This window comes from Manis pentadactyla, chromosome 5 (genome assembly GCF_030020395.1).
Source record: "Manis pentadactyla isolate mManPen7 chromosome 5, mManPen7.hap1, whole genome shotgun sequence".
NCBI classification, from domain to species: domain Eukaryota; kingdom Metazoa; phylum Chordata; class Mammalia; order Pholidota; family Manidae; genus Manis; species Manis pentadactyla.
In genome coordinates, this window is record NC_080023.1 from 121,677,795 (window position 1) to 121,697,330 (window position 19,536).

The window sequence follows — 19,536 nt, forward strand, 5'->3', positions numbered from 1 at the left end:
TAACATCAGGCTAAATCTAGTAGTCACCTTGACTGGAAAACTTAGTTATATTTCTATTAGGTCATGTGCACAGTAACTGGCCTAGTAGATGGAGTCATACCATCTTTCTTCAAGTTAAGCATATCACACTGGACTATGGCTGCTTGCATTTGCCTGGCACCTTGCTTGGTGCTTGAAGTCCTTGAAGGCACTAATGAGCCATACAAATCACTAGATCTAGAGATACCAACTTACCAGCCAGCATATGCATACATTCCATAATAAAAGGCCAGAGGCAACCCCATAATACTTGCATCTCTTCCTGAAAAGGCGTCTTTGAAGTGTTGTGTTTGCCCTGCAATAAGAACAGAAATATTTTAGGACTTTTCAAAGAATTGCTTATTATTCATTCTTTAAGCATAAACATGGAGAGAGAAGGGGAGGGCTAGGGATGAGCTGTACTGTTCAGGTCTGGATTTCTCACTCTCTGCTCGTCGCCAACTTTGTCTATTAATACTGTATTCATTCTAGAGAAGGAGTCCCAAAAATACATTACATTGATCGCCACTAATACTACTTCACTTTTCTCTTCTAATAAAATTATAGCAAAGAAGAAAACATTTTTTTTTAAATCTATTTGAGTATGACTATTCTCTTGACAGAGTTTGACTATGAAAGAACACAAAAGATCTATAAACTATAGTTCATTGAACTATGAAAGAGTTCTTTAAAATGAAGATAATATAATACTTGGGAAGAAATATCCATGGGTCTACTCTCAATGAGGAGATGGCAAGAAACACCAGAACCACCTTTTCCTATCACTTAACTTTCTTTTTGTGGTCTGCTTCCTCTGTTAGTCCATTAGATATCAGCACGGTTTGGTAAACCCTACAGACCAAATCTGTCCCTGAAACAGCTTCTTTTGTAAATAAAGTTTTGCTGGAACACAGTCAGACTCACCTGTCTACTATCACAGGCAACACTATCAGTCTTTGGTTGATTTCACCTTACAACAGCAGAGTTGGGTACTTGTAAAAGAGACTATATGGTATGCAAGGTTGAAAATACTTACTATCTGGCTCTTTACAGAGAACTGACTGACCCTGTCCTAGAGAATGGCAAAGTTTCCTTCTAGAAATACTGAAAAGGAAATTATATTGAACTCTAAAAGAGATAGGTTTTAAAATTTTTGCATCAACATGTAGATTGAACATTTTATTCATCACAATTTTCTCTACTTTGTGAATCACCTTTTTCTTGTAATCTTTTGGATAATTACAAAAACATAGAAAGGCAGATCTAGTCAGACAATAGTCAAAGTTAAGCATTGAAAAGTTCTTTCCCAAAGAAAATAGCAAATGAGATTAATCAAAGTGGGAATGGGACTTTGTTTCAAAACTGGTTTTCACGTAAGTAAATAAAAGGGGAATGGGAGGTGGGTAACATTTGGGAGACCCTCTCTCTTCTCTCCAACCTCAGGTTGTTGCCTGAGTTGCCCAGACAACAGCATATATATCAATATACTATGTGTGAGCCGTAAAACCAAAAATGAAGAATGCTGTTTCATATTAGATGATTTTCCTCTCACAGCATCCAATGCTCAAATATAGCTCTTTTTTAAAAAAATGAGACTGTAAATTCAAAAATGCCCATTTTACCAGAACATCTCTATGTCCTCTAGAAGGAGAATATAAATACTGGAACTCAGATAAAAATGTCTGTTGAACTTTCTTTTATCACGATCTGTGCTCTCCTTGGCCTTAAGGACAATATCTCTAAGAGTGCAGCACTGAATAATCAATAAATTTTGTAAAAACCAAACTTTGTAAAGAACGGGTCCGAGGCATCAGTTGCAAAAAGCACCATTATGAGAGTGTTACAAAAGAGAGGCATTTCTAAACTTCAGGAATTTTTGGCTGCATAATAGAGGTCTCAGATGAAAGTCATGAAATTCAAAAGAAAGTTTAATAAATTCTTCTAAGTAGATACAGAACATACAACTATTTTCAGGATGTAATTAGAGTAGAAATAAATGCACAATCTGTGTTAGGAAAGTTTTTCTCTTGAGTTACAAGTTAATGTGAATATATGTGATTAAGTTAGAGATAAAAATCATCATTTTATAGTAATAGAATTAATACCTGCTAAGAATGCTCTCCAAAACATTAAAATTTCCTTTAATTGTGGTAATGATCTCAGAGCATTTCTCTATTAAGTAAGATATATAAAGAAGCCTGATCACATTAAGCATTAACATCATAAGTATTAATTAAAGGATCATTCTATTTCAAGTGCCAAAGAAGATCAGCAGATGTATCACGACCTCTGCTCTCAAATACAGTGGCATATGGGCTATATCACCATACTAACAACCTCGCCTCACACACATATATAAAAGAGTGGTAAAAATTGAGTAGTCTTACATTACAGCCAAAAGAAGAGAGAAAAGAATCTTAAAGGATACCATATCATGTTTTGGAACTTAAACTAGAACTTAAGTAGGTTCAATGACCCAGAGTTTCTGCCTTGTCTGAAAATGGAAGCAACTCCATACAGAAGACTAAAGAGTTAGCCCATAAAATAAAAAAGCACTAACAAAACAGATTATTCTCCCTGTATTTCTAATGGGTCGGATAAAATATGAGCAGGCCAGGTTTGTGGAGGTCAATGTGAAGCCCATATCTTCACTTCAGTGTAAGTATTGCACTAAAATTCTTTATTGCGTTTATTTTGAGTTCGCTGAGGTTGCTGGATTTGAGGCAAACATTTAGCAGAGAGAGTTCTGAGACCTCCCACCAGACTTACTAAATGGACAAAGGAGCACTCTTTCCTGAGCTACAGAGCGACAGATCTTTCCATGTTTGTTATTATTTAATGCTTCCATGATCAGTGATTATTTTGCTGAATTTTGACATTTTCTGTGCTTTGTGTAATTTTTCTCCTGCAATTTCATTAAATCTGTATACAAATTTCTTTCTTGGAATAGACAATACCAATGTAAACATTACATACTTAATATGCCCAAGTTATACATCACTCCTTCACAATTCATCTCACTTTCCCATTTATTTTCTGCTAGTGAGCCCACTGATAATAAGGTAACTCACCTGGACCTCCTTCTAACAATTTCCACTGAGTTCAAGCAATTACATGTGTCTTCTTCCCTAAACAACTAAAATTATAAATTATATCACCTACTCAAAGACCTCATCTTTTCTTATTAGTCAACTCTGTAAGGCAAATACACAATATGGTATTACATTTCTGTAGAAATGCAGATTTTACATTAAAAATAACATAATAAATTTTTAGTTTTTACACCTAATTTTGTTGTCAGGCAATATTTGGTTTTTAGGAATACTGTTCCCATGTCTGACACCCCTATCAAAAATTCTATTCCCAAAGTAAAAGGAACAATAACCATAAAGTAAAAGAATTATTGATCCTCTTTCATTATTTCCCCAATATCTTCTACTATTTAATCTGTATTATTATTGAACTATTTTAAAGTAACTATAAGAGGACATAGTTATCTGTAGTTGAAACTAATGGCAGATTTTCTTTTTTCCACTCTGGGTTTTTATACCAGCATTTCTACAGAGAGGAATCACTGCTGCCTTATCTTGCTGCTTGGTCCCGTCTTAATCCTCTTGTTGCCATTCAGCTGTAAACACCAACTCACCCGCAATGTGGCAACCTTTCAAATCAATTAGATGACAGTATAGAGTCTAAGTTTCACAAGCAGAAAGTTAATGTTAGGAGAGACCAAAAGCAGATATGTATTTTAAAAAGCATTTACTTTTCAGTCCATACCTTTAATTAGTTGCATAACTCCAGGAACTATAATTATCAGAATTGCTGTGAGCTTGCAAAAGGTTAGGAAAATCTGGATCCGGGCGCTCCAGCTGACACTCATGCTATTTAGGACCATCACCACAGCTGCAAACAAACGGATAAACTTACAAAAGGGGAATCCTCACTGGCATGAAGACATCTTAGTTCCTTGCTACTCAAAGTACTGTCCGTGAACCAGCAGTGTTGACATTACCTGGAAGCATTTTAGAAATGCAGAATCTCAGGCACTGCCCCAACTTCATGAATACAAACCTGCATTTCAACAAGATCTCTAGGTGACCTTTATGCACATTGAAATTTGAGAAGCTTGGATAAAACCTCTGGACAGAGAAGTCATTTTCTTTTTATTTTTTTGTATATGTCAGTAAGAGGGGGCGCATATTGCCATGCCCTAACAGTTATGTAAAAATATATTTTAATTAAATCCTTTAGTCACTGCAACATGCAATCAGATTGTTGAATGTGACTCTTCAGCTTGATAAAGGTAAGCCACTTTTCTTCCTGCAATGAAATATTTTACCTGTGTTTGAACGTGAAAACATGAAGAAATAGAGAGGTCCTTTGTTAATGGAAAATACATCTTATCAGGGAAAGAATAAAAAATAATCTTTCTCTCCCCAATGTAAAGCACTTACATATTGAAAATTATTTAGTCAACTCCACTCCCTTCATCATCCAGTGCTTCTTTCCCTTTTTCTATGCCCATGAGTCTGCAATAAATTAAGCTGTCATAGGAAAAGCATTGTTTTCTTAGTGAAGGAGATGCAGCACTGGCCTGAAAAAACTGGACTCCTGTTCCCACCAACAACAAAAGAGCACTGTTTTCTTTTAAATAAATCTCCTGAAATCCAAAACACTGTTTCTGAAAGAAAGGAGCTGTTCTCTAGAAAGGAAGGGAGAGAAAGAGGAAGGAAAGAGTGGGGGGGTAGGGGAAGGAAAGAAGTGAAGAAGAAGAAATGAAAGAAGGGAGGGAAGAAGAAAATAAGGAAGGAAAGGAAAAGAGAAGGAAGAAGAGCAGAAAGGAAGAGGGAGAGAGAAAGAGGCATTCTTATTTCTGGAACCTCTATCTATTTGAGAAGTGGAAAGAGAGTTTGTTACTTTCATACAGAGTATAAGTCTTAATGCCTATTGAAATAGAAAACAAAATGAGTATTTGGGGGTTTGTTTTATATTTTGTAAAGTTGTCTTGGAAAAATGGAAGATAAAGTCAAACAAATATTATGAACTGATAATCTCACCTTGCTTTCCTCTCAGCCAGCTCAAATAAAAATTCTGGTTAAGACTGATTTCTCTCTTGAAGGTTTCTCAAAACCCTGCTTTATCTGAGCACCCAGACATTGCCCTCATTATTTAGTACACCAAACTCCAGCTGAGATGTACCCCAAATACCCTGAAGGATACAGCGTAACAAATAACAGGGCAGCCAGCACAGAGGCATGCAGAGGTCTCCAACGACTGCAGCCTCTGTTTCATCGTGTGTCTTCTAAAATGTAGAAATTTAAGTCTACGTATATTGCTTATCCAATAATATTGAAAAGGGATATGGGATTCACTAAATCCAAGAGCTTTCTGAGTTTCTGAATCAAATATCTACTTTGTTTTACACACTATCTGCCCACATTGTCATAATCAAGGAAATCTGAGCCAGTTTTGTGGTCTTACTTAGTTTACTTCCTTTCACACTGTATTAGGAAGTATATCAGTGGGGCCTTCTTTTTTTTTTTTGGTCACCAAAATGAAAATACAGGGAGACATCGTTTTTATTTATTTATGATATATTTTTATAAGAACTGAAATGCAGCATGAAAGCTTTATGTATAAAAAATAGTGGGGATGAGGAATACATATTTGAAGGGAACTGTATTTGAAGAGGATGTTTAGGTGAACATTAAGGACTGGCTATGGTTTAAGGACTGGCAAGTACTTCTTTCTGCACTTCTGTAATTCGAGAGTGTCTTGATTTTGCAGAGTAAGATAGCTGAGCCAAAATATATTGGGTTTTCTTCCAGGTTCAGATTCTCCCTAACCTAAACCTGGCTCTGACTGCTTCACACTAAACTGAAAAACTAGATAGATGCTGTGTGGATGCTACCTGGTAAGTCTAAAGTGCATCGTCCCACTGTTCTCTGTACCAGCTGCCTGCATTGCCTTTATCTCTTCATTAGCCTTCATTTCCTGGATGCTTAATTTCAGAGGATGTGTAGCAATAAAAACTTTTAAAAAGCAGAGATGGTCTACATCTAGGATCTCACTTTGGTAAGCATTAAATAAAGGTAAGCTATTATTATATGGCAGATATTGTGCAAAGACTTTACACAGATAGTGTTATTTAATCCTCAAATCTCTAGGTCATGGGGACTAACACTGGCCTTATTTTTCAGAAGAGTACCTGAGACTCTGGAGATATTTCACTTGCCTATGCTGATACAGGTAAGTGTGGAGATAGGATTGCAGCCTAGGCGAGCTGACTCCAGAGTGACCCTTTAACCCTTGTTCACAGGTGACAAAAAGGAAGTAGCTCAAAAGACATTTATGATGATCTCTCTTGTAAACCTAGTTCTTCTGAATTGATGACTCATTCTCTCTGCTAAGGTTCTTATCTTTAAGAGGTGGAGGGGAGTACATTGGCATTTAGTAACTCCCCACTATCACTTCTCAGATGGTTAACATTTCACAAAACTGGAATTTCTTTTTTCTGTGATTTGATTAAAGATCCTTCAGTTTTGCTCTTCTACACTTGAACTAGAGATTTCTAACTACCACGAACTGTTTCCCCAGGGGATACAGTGCAGCAGTTCATGAAATTAAACTCTATTTTCTACATCTCACTAACCTCCCACTCTTATCAGGCAGAAAAATCACCTATACTTATTTTGAACAATGCAAAATGTGAGAGATTTGCTCCCAGGTAAATTTATCTTTCTCTATCTCTATCTCCACCTCCTGTTGCTCCATTAAAGGCTAAATTCTTGTCAAAGACAGTTTGACTTTCCCACTTAGGCGACTGATTTACATTACCTACCACTGAGTCATTAAAATATCCAGTATTCTCTTTCAGTATTTCTGAACAAATTTCCTCAGAATCTCAAGCTTGCAATAGAAACTTGAAATTTGTAAACTAATGGCAAAAATAGAAGAAAAGGGCTAGGTTCATCCAAGATTTCCTCAGGCTCTTCGTTAACTATTCTATCACCAATCCCTACTATAAGTGCTTTGTAAACTGCAACATATTTAGGTTATCCTTACCTATAATTGCTTTCAAATTTTGCTTTGAACAGTTTCCATTTACTCCTCTGAAATACAAATTTTCCCTTTAAAAAGTGAAGCTGAGTTGGGATAAACAAGAAGAGAGACTTACCAAAATAGTACTGTTATCATTAACCAACTCATTTCCACTCCAAAGCAGGCAATATTTGTGGATCTATAAATGTTTACATAAAATCTATCGGAACTTTTCTGGTTATAGCTTTTAATCAGGGATTTCTATTGCCAATTTATAGAGCCCTCAAAATGCCACCTTTATCCCTTCTCTTTTCAAATGTATATTGTGATATGATTTTGCCTCGGTCATTTTGGGGAGAGAATATAGTGGATACAACAGTGACTGTTAGTCCAATGCCTTAGTGGAACAACAGATTTATTATGAACTTTCTTTGGGCAAAACAACTTATGCTTTCATAGGTCTGTTATCAACAAATAAAAGGGACTCTTAAAAAGGTTTAATATTTAGCTTCAAAACATGTAACTAAGAAATTTTTTAATAACACTAAGTTTCAATTACAAGTTATTTGCCTCTGGAGCCCATGATGGTTCATGCCACAGAAGCTCATGGTGTAGATCTGAACATCACACTGAGCAGACTCTGCCTCTTTTGCCACCACTTTCCTACTGCTTGGGAGAATTGAACATGTATATTCTTCAATGTGTAAATCCAAGTTTAACAAGCAGACATTTCACAGATTTTTCTAATACAGAAAAATTATTAGATGTCATCTCATAAAAATCAGTCCATCAACAAATATTTATTGAGCACAAACAACATGCTAGACATTATGAGAAGGGCTGGAAATAACAGCAGTGAAGAGGCTCTTGGTCTCATGGAACTTCAAATGATGTTTTCCCACAGAGTAGAAATAACTACCATTTGTAATTTGTTAATAAATTACAGATATTACCAAAAACATTTTGCATGCATGCATTGTCTCATTTAATGTCATTTAATCCTCTCAAAACACCCCATGAAATTATGCAGGAAGTTTAAGTGATGTGTCCTCAAGTCTCCCTACCTTGTAGTGGTGTTAAGGGCAAGATGAATCAAGTTCACCATTACCTCTCCAGAACCCAGAAATGTCTGTTTCAAGTATTCTTCTTTGTCTTTCTTCAAAGACTTTATGGAACAACAGAGTGTATATGTGTGGTGGATAAAGTGGGAAATGCAGAATGAACCTATTTAAGTTCAGAAATACATGTACCTAGCACTAGAGATGTTGGAATGTGTAATTCTTAACTCTTTCCTGCAAACTAACCTCTTTGCTGTCAGATATGCACTGTTCTCTTATATTTTTATGGAACACCTTAGCTAACATAACTAAAAATTCTTTCATGAGTATACAATTCAGTTATTCCTGTGTAGCTTTCTATTCCTGAGTAGTTCAAACTTAACCAAATGTGACTGTATTGAATCTTAAAACAGCATTGTTATTTCCCATAATATCCAAAGGTTTGGAATCTAGATTCAAAGAAAGTTAGGGTCACATTTCACTTCATATCACTTATGTAAGACTGCATGTTTTTCTATTTTATTTCCTCTTTAAAATGACTTCTAGTATCTGCCCATTGATAAAAATGAACAACTTCCTAATTTGCAGACCCAATTTGAGAAATGCTACTAATAACCAAATATTGAAAGAAAACTCTTATCATAACCATCAATGTGCAGCTAAAACTATAACACAGTGACAGCTGCTAACATAACATATACATCCAACATATGCACATCACTCCATGAGGATAATTGAGTTAAAATTCAACATGTCATCACTGAGGAAGGATAATGTCTAATTCAAAAAATCTATAACATAATTGGGTTTTCATCTGTAAAAATCTCTTTTTATGTACAATCCAGTTACTATTTTACTAGCAAGTTGGCTTTTATTTGCCTATTTTTAAAAATTAGCCATCATATCTATTAACTCAATGCAAAACTGGCATATAATGTATTAGGGATCTCTCCAAATCCTTATTTTCTTTATTTTCCAACACAAACTTGGCTAGAAGCTATAAGCAAAAAGAACACAATGTGGGGAGCAGTCCTACCATACAAAAAGTTTGAAGACATTTGGTCACTAATCATTTTTGTGGGGTTATTTTCTTTTATATATGCATACCCATGATACTTACTTATGCCCACAGCTGTAATGAGCTTGATTGCAAGTTCAGGAATTTCACACTGAATGAAAAATGGTTCTAGAATGTAGCGTCCAAATGCCAGAGATATCACTGCTGTGGCTGCAGGGCTAGAAAAGACGTATGTTTAGGTTACCTACAGGAAAAAAATAAATACCACCTTCACTGAGCTTTTTCTACCTTGAGGTATTGTTATTCAGTACATGGAACATGTTAAATATGAAACTTTACACTTTTCTGAACTCCATACTTGATAAGGTTGTCATAGATATTCCAAATGAAATATTGCCTATGACTTTGGTGGCTAGTTTTTAAACTTGACATAAGCATGGGAGCAAGACAGGGTGCTAACAGTTTTACCCCTCTTCTCCTCTATTTGACTTTTCTTTCTTTAAAGTCTGGTTCATTATTTGAGATCCTGACAATGCTGGGCCTTGCAAAATGCAGTCTTCTTTCTGCATAAGTCAACAACTAAACTCCGGCCACAGCATGAATGTTAAATGGTACTGATCTAATGGGTTGGGGCATGGTCAGGAAAATGAACACAAAACTCAACTACAAGAAAATAATATCAATAAGTGTTCATTGCAAATGTATACTTATGTCCTTGACATTGTATTATTATTTCCCAGTACAGACAAAAATTTGTTATTCTTAGCTCCATAGAGATATTTAGATACGAAATGTAAGTTGAAAAATAAAAATACTCTTATAATTTTACACAGTTGAGAACACATGTAGGAGATAAAATGAAATAAGTTTAGGTATATTGCAAAATAGTAACAAACCATTCTACTTTAACCTTCTATGAAAAATATTTCTTCAAGAAAATACACCTGCCTTTTGAGTTTAAATATATGTATATATGAATGCATATTCTTTAGATACACACAAGGACTTGCCTAATTTCTCATGCTGTTTATCCCTCCTGGCTTTTCTTCCTTCTCATGGCTACCCAACAGCCATGCCCAATCTCTAGACTGTCAGAAAAACAACCACCACTGTGTGTGCCAACATTGGCCTGCTTGTACTAGAGTACACCATAATTTGTTCAATTTCTTCTTTTCCTAGAGACCGTCTCCTCCCAACCAAATGAGGCTATTTTTCTTGTTCTTCATCATTTATAAATTTTTATATTCAATTTAAAATCTGATCTGTCATTTTACTACATTCAAAACATACTCCAGATATGCAAAAACCCTTCAATGAAGGCTCGACCTGGTCTAAGCTTTCCTTTCTTCAGTGTGCTTCGTCCTACTAAGAGGATCTGAATACACTTTGCCTGGAGCCCCTGAAACTTATTGGCCATATTTTATACCTTGTATCTTAGTTCAGTCTTCTTTTGCCCAAGAAAGCTCCTCCAGCCCTCTCTGGGTCTCTGACTGAACTTCATGCCTGCCTTTTCACAGTGCTTTTTGCAGTAGAAACTTCATATTCACTGCATGATTTCTTGATTGATAACTATTTCCCTCACTGGACCCTGAGTTCCATGAGTGCAAGACTGTGTCTGTCTTAATCACTATTTTATCCCCAGTGTTTAGTATAGTATCTGTCATACAGCAGAAACCCAATAAATATCGCATATATGGTGAGTGTGCGAATTCAGTCTAAGGACCCCTGCTATGTACTGATGTGTGCTATTTCTTTTCTTAAAATCTGTATTTTACAGATAATTTCTGACAAAATTGACTTATTCTGATATATAATTTTAACAGTAAGTATTGAGGTGCCAGGGATATTGTTGACAGAAAAGAAATGTTTGAGTACCCAGGTATCTTGTTACCCCTAGAGTCATTCATTATTCTGCCTGTTTGAAAGACCAACTAAGCAATGTGAAACCATCATTGCAAAGGAACTTAATGAACCCATTACAAAAGCTCCTAGACTACATCTAGGTAATTTCCTCTTGTGTCGACACACACACACACACACACACACACATACACACACACACCCCATGAAGCAGTTCTCTTGCCATAAAGTAACATTTCATTATGAGCTACTTGGTAGCAGGAACTATGGCTCATTCCACTTGAGAGCTCTTTAACTTGCCATGCCCCATTTAATAGCAGTTTGTGGTTTGACAAATGAAAGGAATGGGTACTCTCTCTGTGTTATGACAAAGAATCATCATGCTTATAATATAAAGCATTAGCCAAAGCCATACAACTATCACATGGATGAGGAGGGATTCAAGTCTGACTCTATCAGGCTCCAAAACCCACCATCCTAGCATGCCAGCATCTAAGTAAGTATTGTACTCATTTAAATGCTGAATATGTGGTATTCAAATATTATCACCTTAAACTTTCAGTCAAAAAGAATTAAATTATCCAGAAATAATTTACTATTATTGAAAAATAATTTAGTATCTATAGTACTCAGGACACTGATTGAGTAGTATAAGGATCACAGAAAGCATGAGACCTAGTCATATGTGCTTAAAATGCTTGCAGTTTTAGCAGGGAAACAGCATACAGACACCTAAACTAGTAAGGAAGAATACAAGATATCATGTCCAATGTCAAAAGAGAAGCAGGAGCTGCTTTTTTCAGAAAAACTAAGATAGGAAAGAAATCCTAAAACTAGGATGAATAGGTAATTAACTGTAAAAAAGATAGGATTTAAAGTAACCTCTGAAGAGTTATTTCATTATTTCATTATACATTATACATTATTATTTCATTATAACAAGTTTTAAATAACATAGAGTTGCTTAAAAGTGAAAAAAGACTTAAAGTAAATACTACTCTAAGCTCTGTTTTTAAAAAAAGAGATTCCTAGGACTATAAAAATCCTTATTAGTCTTAAATTGATACTTCTTAGTTCAGTATTTGCCACTTAGCTCCCAATGATAGGACAAAAGCACAAAGGAGCTCTCAGAATGTGTATGTGTGATAAGTGTACACTAAGAGCAAGTTTTTCTAGTTGTTTCTGTCAAATTCTGTCATCAGAATGTGCAAGCCATTTATGGTAGCAGTTAGCCTTAAGGAACTGTGATACTCTAAACTGCTTATATGACATCATATATTTCCCACAAAGCTAAAGGAAATTTGCTATTCAGAGTGACTTAGCACTCACTGGTTAAATTTCAGACCAAGACAATTAATAAGAGGAACAAAGGCTTACAACAATACAATGAAAGATTTTCACAACTGTAGTTCACCGATTCGTTTAGCATGAGGAAGTGAGTCACGTAAATAAAATTTTATTTTTTTAAAGGATACAACTTGGTGACACACTGAGTTGTTAGGCACAAAGTTCCCCAATGAAAACTGACTAAAGTTAAGTGACTTAATGGGATAATCTGTAAGAGGGAAAACTCCAGTTCCAAGCATTTAATTTTGGCCAGTCCAAAGGTATGACTTATCAAAATGAATTTGGTGCTCCTGATGTATCCCTTTAAGTTCAATATTTTTTTTCTAGAAATATCATAAAGAAGAATTGAATATTAAAGAAAAGCAGATACTTTAGAAGTCCAGTATGGTTGGAAAACTACTGCCAGTGACAAAACTGAACTAAAAATATTAATTGAGAAAGGTTTTATTTCTTAGATTATATGTTCTGAAGTAGACATTTACAACATAGCCATACAACATGCATATTTCTAATTCATTAAAAATAATCAAGGTGATTCCAAAAAGGGTGTGATGAATCGGTATATTTTTCCTTTAATTTTTTCTATGTTTGCCCTTACCGTATTATGAGCAGTTCCACCCAGACTCGTACAAAAGCAGGCAATGGGCCAAAGACTTCCAGAATGTATGTGTAATGACCACCAGATTTCTTTATACTTGTTCCCAGTTCAGCATAAGACAAGGCTCCTGTGAAATATTTATAATGAAAACGTACAAAGTTAAAATATTATCAGATCCTCCAAAGGTAGAATTGATACAACAATATTTATATTGCATGAGATGTGACTGTATCTTTTGATCCAAATGCCATCCATGTTTCAAGAGAAATAACAGTCATCTAATTGCTAAAGGGCACCAAATTCCTCTTGTAACTTCCTAACACTTGAGCTCTAGTTCATTCTATTCAAAATGTTATTTTACTTGAAAAGCTAAAGACAAATTCTAAAATTATATATTATTGAGAATTTTGACCCTCAATATCTATATTGATATAGATATCAATAATACTAACAGATTTTAGAAGAAATTAACTTCACACCAACACAAGGAATTATCCCAAATTGATCTCAATGTATTGAGAATCCTTTTAATAAGTGATAATTTTGTGACACATCAAAATAAACAAATTTTATCTGTTCTTCAGAGAAGTATGGGCTCTAGATTTTGCCAGCCTTCATTTAATTATGTAGGATAAGTTTTATTTGTCAGCTAAATAAATTTTGATTTAGATACTGTATTTCTAGAATAGGTTTTCCTAGATTTTTGAAACGAATATTTCTAGGTGGTTGAAATAACATACTTCTAAAAAAGTGATGCTATAATTTTTTATAGCATCAGATTTTATCTTTTATCAGATTAACTCAGTGAACAGGTGGACAAGTTACCTGTGTCCCTGGAGACCAAGCGAAACATTAAGTAAAATTAATTATAAACCAAGTTTTAACATTTAGCAATATAATTCACATGGACTAGAGCAAGTTACATAACCTTCCCAAACCTGATTTTTATCCTCTATAAAGTGGAGATCTTCATTCTTACCTCTTCAGGGTTGTACATATAAATGCAATAAGGGTATCAGGGACTGCACTGGGCCTGACACATGGAAAGCACCTCACAAAATACAGTTATACCTATTAATTTGAGCAATTAACTATCAAGAAAATAAAAAATATATCTTAATATTGTAATAGAACTTTTCATATTCAGACTGCTAAGTACTCCAATGTACCACACAATTTTTGCCTGAACTACTTCAGAGACCTGCAGTGTGGGAAATTATTACTAATCAGTAAGCTTTAGGTAGAACTGTCCAACATCAATATAATTTGAATATTCAGTGAAATCTTCATATCACTTACCCTATTCCTGAACCTAGCACTGTTTCAAAGTCACCTGGAAAGAATTTTTAAAAAAGAAACTAAAAACATTCCCTAAGGCCATACCCTAGACTCCCTCTCTAACCAAGAGGCTCCAGACTCTCCATTAGAGGGATCCAAGAAAAATCTAGTTGTTTTAAAATTTGCACAGATGATTCTAAAGTAATCTGTCTGCAAATTGATATTTGAGGAACACGGATATAGTTTGTCTGTGTGTAACTATTTGTAATTAGTTACAATTTACTCTCTATTGGAAACTAGTCACCATGTTGATAAGCTACATAGAAAGGCAACCAATATAAAATGTTATTGGAAGAGAGTCTTGAATTTATTGCCTGAGAGCCAATACCTGGACCTGTGTATGTTTTGCTGGAAGTCCAGGATGGTTACCCTAGGTTTATATTGAATTCTAGAGGAATGATATCTTCATTTAATGGTCTCAAACTCTGTAACTATTTCACCCAGATTAAAAAGTTCAAAACAGGTTGTAAAAATTCATGTATTGATCCTGGCTTTAAAATAACTGTAAACCAAATATACAGATTATTTCCTCTTAATACCAGAGGTCTAGAGTTTTAAGAGAAAGGATTTTTTCTTTCCTTTGATTTTGCTTTGCTTCCTATTAGGGAGGCACTCCTATCAAAAAACTTCTGGTAACTTAAATGACATATGCAATGTAAATATAGATAAGTAGATTAATGCAGGAACATACTCCCTATGATTACTAATCAAAGTATACCAACTGAGTATAACCTTAGCTAGTCCTTTTAACTTTGTGTTTTCTGAGCTCCTGCTTGAGTGGCTATACTTAAGCAGAAGTATGTTTTCATTGTAAAAGTCAATGTGACTTTAACTAGTTCAATGCTCAGAGTAATCAATTTTATTACATCTGAATAACTTTCTATTGTGTACAAGAATTGAATCACATAGCGGAAGCTACATGCACATTAGTATGCAAAGTCCAGGAAATGTTTTTTTTTATTAAACATTAATTTATTTTGAATATATTAAGTGCTTATAAAAGACTGGGGGGTCACAAAGTCATTTAAGATCAATAATTAGGCTTATCTTTTTCTATAAATGTACATGCCAGCACCATAAAGAATACCACAAACTCTCTTTGAAAACCTAAAAATAATTCCTCTACAGGTCTTTCTAAACTAAGGCTTTGTTTCCACAAGTTTTATCTAAAATACTCTCTTTCTAATAATGGACATTTAAGTTCCCTAGATGAATGCCCAAATGAGTACATTTAAACGTCACAAAGCGTAAGAATGTATGGGTTGGTATGTGCAGGATGCTAGAGTTAGGACACAGCACTAGTACCTTGAAAGAATAGCGCCTCTTGAAATTAAAGCACACTATTTGACAGAGAAAAGCAACTTTATCTTAGACATTAACCCCACAGAATAAATAAAATTTAATTTTTGATAATTCATCAGTTCTGTCACCTTTACAACTAACTTGAGTAACTTTCTACTAATTTGCCCACCTCATGAGGTGGCATTTATTAGCCCTTTGCTATTAATTTTCAAATCGATAGAGATCTAAATTTTAAAGAAAAATTAATAATCATGCTTCTACAAGTTCAGTTCAGCTTAACTCAGTGAACAGGTGGACCAGTTATTTGTGTCCCTGGAAACAAAGTGACCTGTAAATGAAGAAAACAGACCTGGGCAAGCACAGCAGACTAATGCCCAATTCCAGGTTTACCACTTATTTATATTGCAAAAGTTTATAGGTACTGGGGAGAGATGAAAGGCTGCAGCATTTTAAATATGCTCAGACTTTGCAGTATTCCCACTTATAACAAGGACTGAGCCATCACACATCTTCCCATGACAAGGACTTTTGAAAGAATATTAAGAACTGACAAGCACATGAAGTTAAAATAATTAAAAAGGAACAGACTGCCACCCATTTATTTTGCCCATAAAAAAAGTCAGTAAAACTTCTGCTGAACAGTCAGTTCTGTGTCTAAATAGGCCATGCCAGGTCTTACTTCACAGGTGTTTCATTCAGTATTCCAGCTGCCAAGATGCCTCAATCATATGTAACTAAACACAACTGCCTGGTACAGAAAGTTTGCATGTATTTTGCTGGGTCATCAAAGTTAGCCTTTGCTCATTGCCACAGGGAAAAGCCAGAGGACAGTCTGTTTTAGTCAGGTAAAAAGAGTAGAGCCTGCAGGAAGAAATCTGATGGAATTCAGGACGCTGCCAACAGCGGACACTGTTCGGGTGGTTCACATACCTAAACAAAAATCAGAAAATCTGGTATAGCCTTTGTCCTTCATTCACTCCTTACAAATTACCGTTTGCTTTCCCAGAGAGCCAACAGTCCAGCTCCGCAGACGCGCCCGCAGAGAAGAAGCTGCACTCACCAAATAGTGACAGGACCCCACAGACTGTCCAGATAAGCAGAGACATGCCCACGCTGCCCGTGTTCTGGAGCACGCCCTTAGGAGAGATGAAGATCCCTGCTCCGATGATAGTGCCTATGATGATGGAGATGCCCCTCAGCAAAGTGATTTTCTTCTTCAGCACCACCTTCTCTTGCCCAGGCGGCTCCTTGCCGCCCAGGGAGGGCAGCCTCCTGTGAACATTCCCCTGCAGGTAACCTCCATTAGAGATGGTGGGCACAACAGGTTTTCTGACCATTGTAGTGACACACAGGGGAAAAATGAAACAAAGGAAAAAAAATAAAAACCCCAAACTTTCAACTTTGGTGTATCTTGGTGTGACTGACCAGATCTCTTCCTCTTTGCTTTCAGATTGTCTCCCTCAGTGCTATTGTGTTCACAGGTAAAAACTCGAAGGTGTATTTTTCTCCCTCACAGCTATCTAATTCCTCCTCGGAAACACCTGTGTGTTCATGGCTCTCGGTTCCTCCACCTCCTCGGACTCAGCGGCTGCGGCTGCTGCTGGCGCCCTGTCATTACAGACCAGCTCAGCTTCCTCATGGGCTGGTATTTAAGCTCCTGCCTGTCACACCAACTTACTCCAGCTAAATCATGATGCAAATTCTCCAGGTTTGCATCAGCCACATGAGGAGGCTCCAGCATTACTCAGCTCTTTTTTTTTTTTTTAAACATTAGCAGCATATTGCTCAACTGACCTAAGCTTTTCAGAGAACAAAGCACACACTTAAAAGAGATCTTAACCAATCCAGAAGTAGTAGATTCGGAACAGACCTTCCCAGAGATTTACAGCAACTCCTAGTGAGGGACGAAAGCTCTTTACGTGAAAACAAAATGAAAAATGAAACAGGAAATGACCATTACATTTTAAGGAGTTTCTTTTTTCTTTAACTTCTGTATAAAACATTTTACACACAACTGTTTTAATAATAGAATGTAACCCAAAGCTGCATTGTTTATAACCAAAACACATATTTCATAATATGTTTCCTTCTTATTTTTTTTTATTTTGGGTTTCCAAGCAACAGAGTCAAATCTAATATTTATAAAGCTAGAATGATTCTGTATAGCTGCTGTCACAGACATAACAATCGTGAGCCTTACTCAACATTTAAAGATACAAATTATTTCTTATCACTACCCATAACAAACCAGTATTTAAAATCACCATCTGAATGTGACAAATTTCAGTCACAGTAACTCCAGAAAATATTCATTTCCTGATTCTCAACACTAGGAGATCTCCAAAACTAAGTAAAATATATATATTCCTCATTTGTGTGTTCTATCGAGTAATCAAAAAAATCTAATTTCAAGATTAAGTAATAATTACAATGACATAAAAACATGCAAATAGCATAAACTTGAAAAGGCATACACAGATTAATAGTTGTGGAAGAAGATATTATGCATGATTATTTTTCTAAAGTGAATGAACAATTGTTAAAATTATAAATTTAAAATGAGGAATATAAGCTAAGATTAAAATATTTACTTTGAAACAGTAAGAAAGGTAAAACATTTTTAAGCCCTACCAACATTCTTAATCAAGTATCTATAAACCAAATACAAAAGAAAAGTAATCTTAGATATCACTTTTGGCCATGGTTATAGGTAGTTTTGAATTCAGTGAGAACAGGATATTATCATTACCCTGGGTCTGTATTTGCAAACACCATTAAATATGCTTCCAAATGCCTGAACAGAAACAACAAACAAAAAACATGTGTGTAAGAGGATGGCATGGGGGACAGTGGTGCTCAAGATGATAACAAGAAAGAAACAGACTCTAGGAAAGTAGCACAAAGAAGGTCAGAATCATTTTCTATTATGTTGGCAACTGAGCAAATTATACCACATCAATGGTCTGCCATTCAAATAATGTCCCTTTTATGTTATTTACCTAAACCGTACATAACTTGCTATGGGTATACCAAGTCAGGAGTTTTATATAGCTAAAATAACTACTTGTTTCCCACCTGTTGTCTTTAAAAAAGTAAAACTGGGTAGTTCTCTTCATTCATTCTTCTTGAAACAGGAAGCTAAAGGAAGATTCCTCCCCTCCAGTTTCTCCTTGTCCACTTATGTGTCCTTCCACACACATAATTCTCCTGAGTAATGTACATAATGCACACAATGGAGAGAGGAGAGGCCTTTAAATCCTAAGGGACCCAGATTGGCTCTGGATCCTGAAGATCTTCCATTAATTCTGTAGGCTGCTTAGTTTTCTTGCTAGGTATGCTACCTCATGCCACACATAAAAAACAATTGCACTTGGATGGTAGAGTTAAATGTAAATGGCATGTCATTAAGGCTTCTAAACTAAGTTGATATGATATATGATTATGGTAGCCACTGGACACATGTGGCTATCAGCACATGAAATGTGGCTCATCCAAACTGGGATGTGCTATAAGTAAAATATCCACTGAGATTTAAAATCTTATTTTTTTAAATCTCCTTAATTATTTTATTATTCATATTAATTTTACCGGTTTAATTCTATTTTTAATGTGGCTACTTAAAAATTAAAATTATCCATACATATGTACTTCAAATTTATGGATAACATGTAACTAATGGACAGTGCTGATCTAGGAGAAAACAGAATACATTCCTTAGTGTAAGCAGGAATTTCTTAGCAGGGACGCATAGGTTTCTAACTATAAAGAAAGATGCATTGGAATATATTACAATCAAGAGTCTCAGTTCATTATATGACATGATTAGGAAAGTATAAAAGAGAACTAAAAAGTGGAAGAAAGTATTTGTAACTGACAAAGATCTCATACCCAGGATTAATAACAAATTTCTATAAATCAATAGGAAAAAGACAACTGACAGAAAATTGGCAAGAAAT

The 19,536-nt window shown here is 35.3% G+C and overlaps 1 protein-coding gene across 2 annotated transcripts in view; it reads right to left on the reverse strand.

Moving 5' to 3' along the window:
* Positions 1–17,333, reverse strand: part of SLC7A11 (solute carrier family 7 member 11) — an 84,463-nt gene extending 67,130 nt beyond the window's left edge. For both annotated transcript variants that reach the window (XM_036927316.2, XM_036927229.2), the window contains exons 1-5: positions 16,641–17,333; positions 12,941–13,067; positions 9,238–9,353; positions 3,796–3,921; positions 235–334 (exon numbers count right to left, since the gene is read on the reverse strand). In XM_036927316.2, the coding sequence (XP_036783211.1) occupies positions 235–334; positions 3,796–3,921; positions 9,238–9,353; positions 12,941–13,067; positions 16,641–16,917 (746 nt within the window). In that variant the 5' untranslated portion in view covers positions 16,918–17,333. The remainder of the gene's footprint in view (positions 1–234; positions 335–3,795; positions 3,922–9,237; positions 9,354–12,940; positions 13,068–16,640) is intronic.
* Between the last annotated feature and the right edge of the window lie 2,203 nt (positions 17,334–19,536).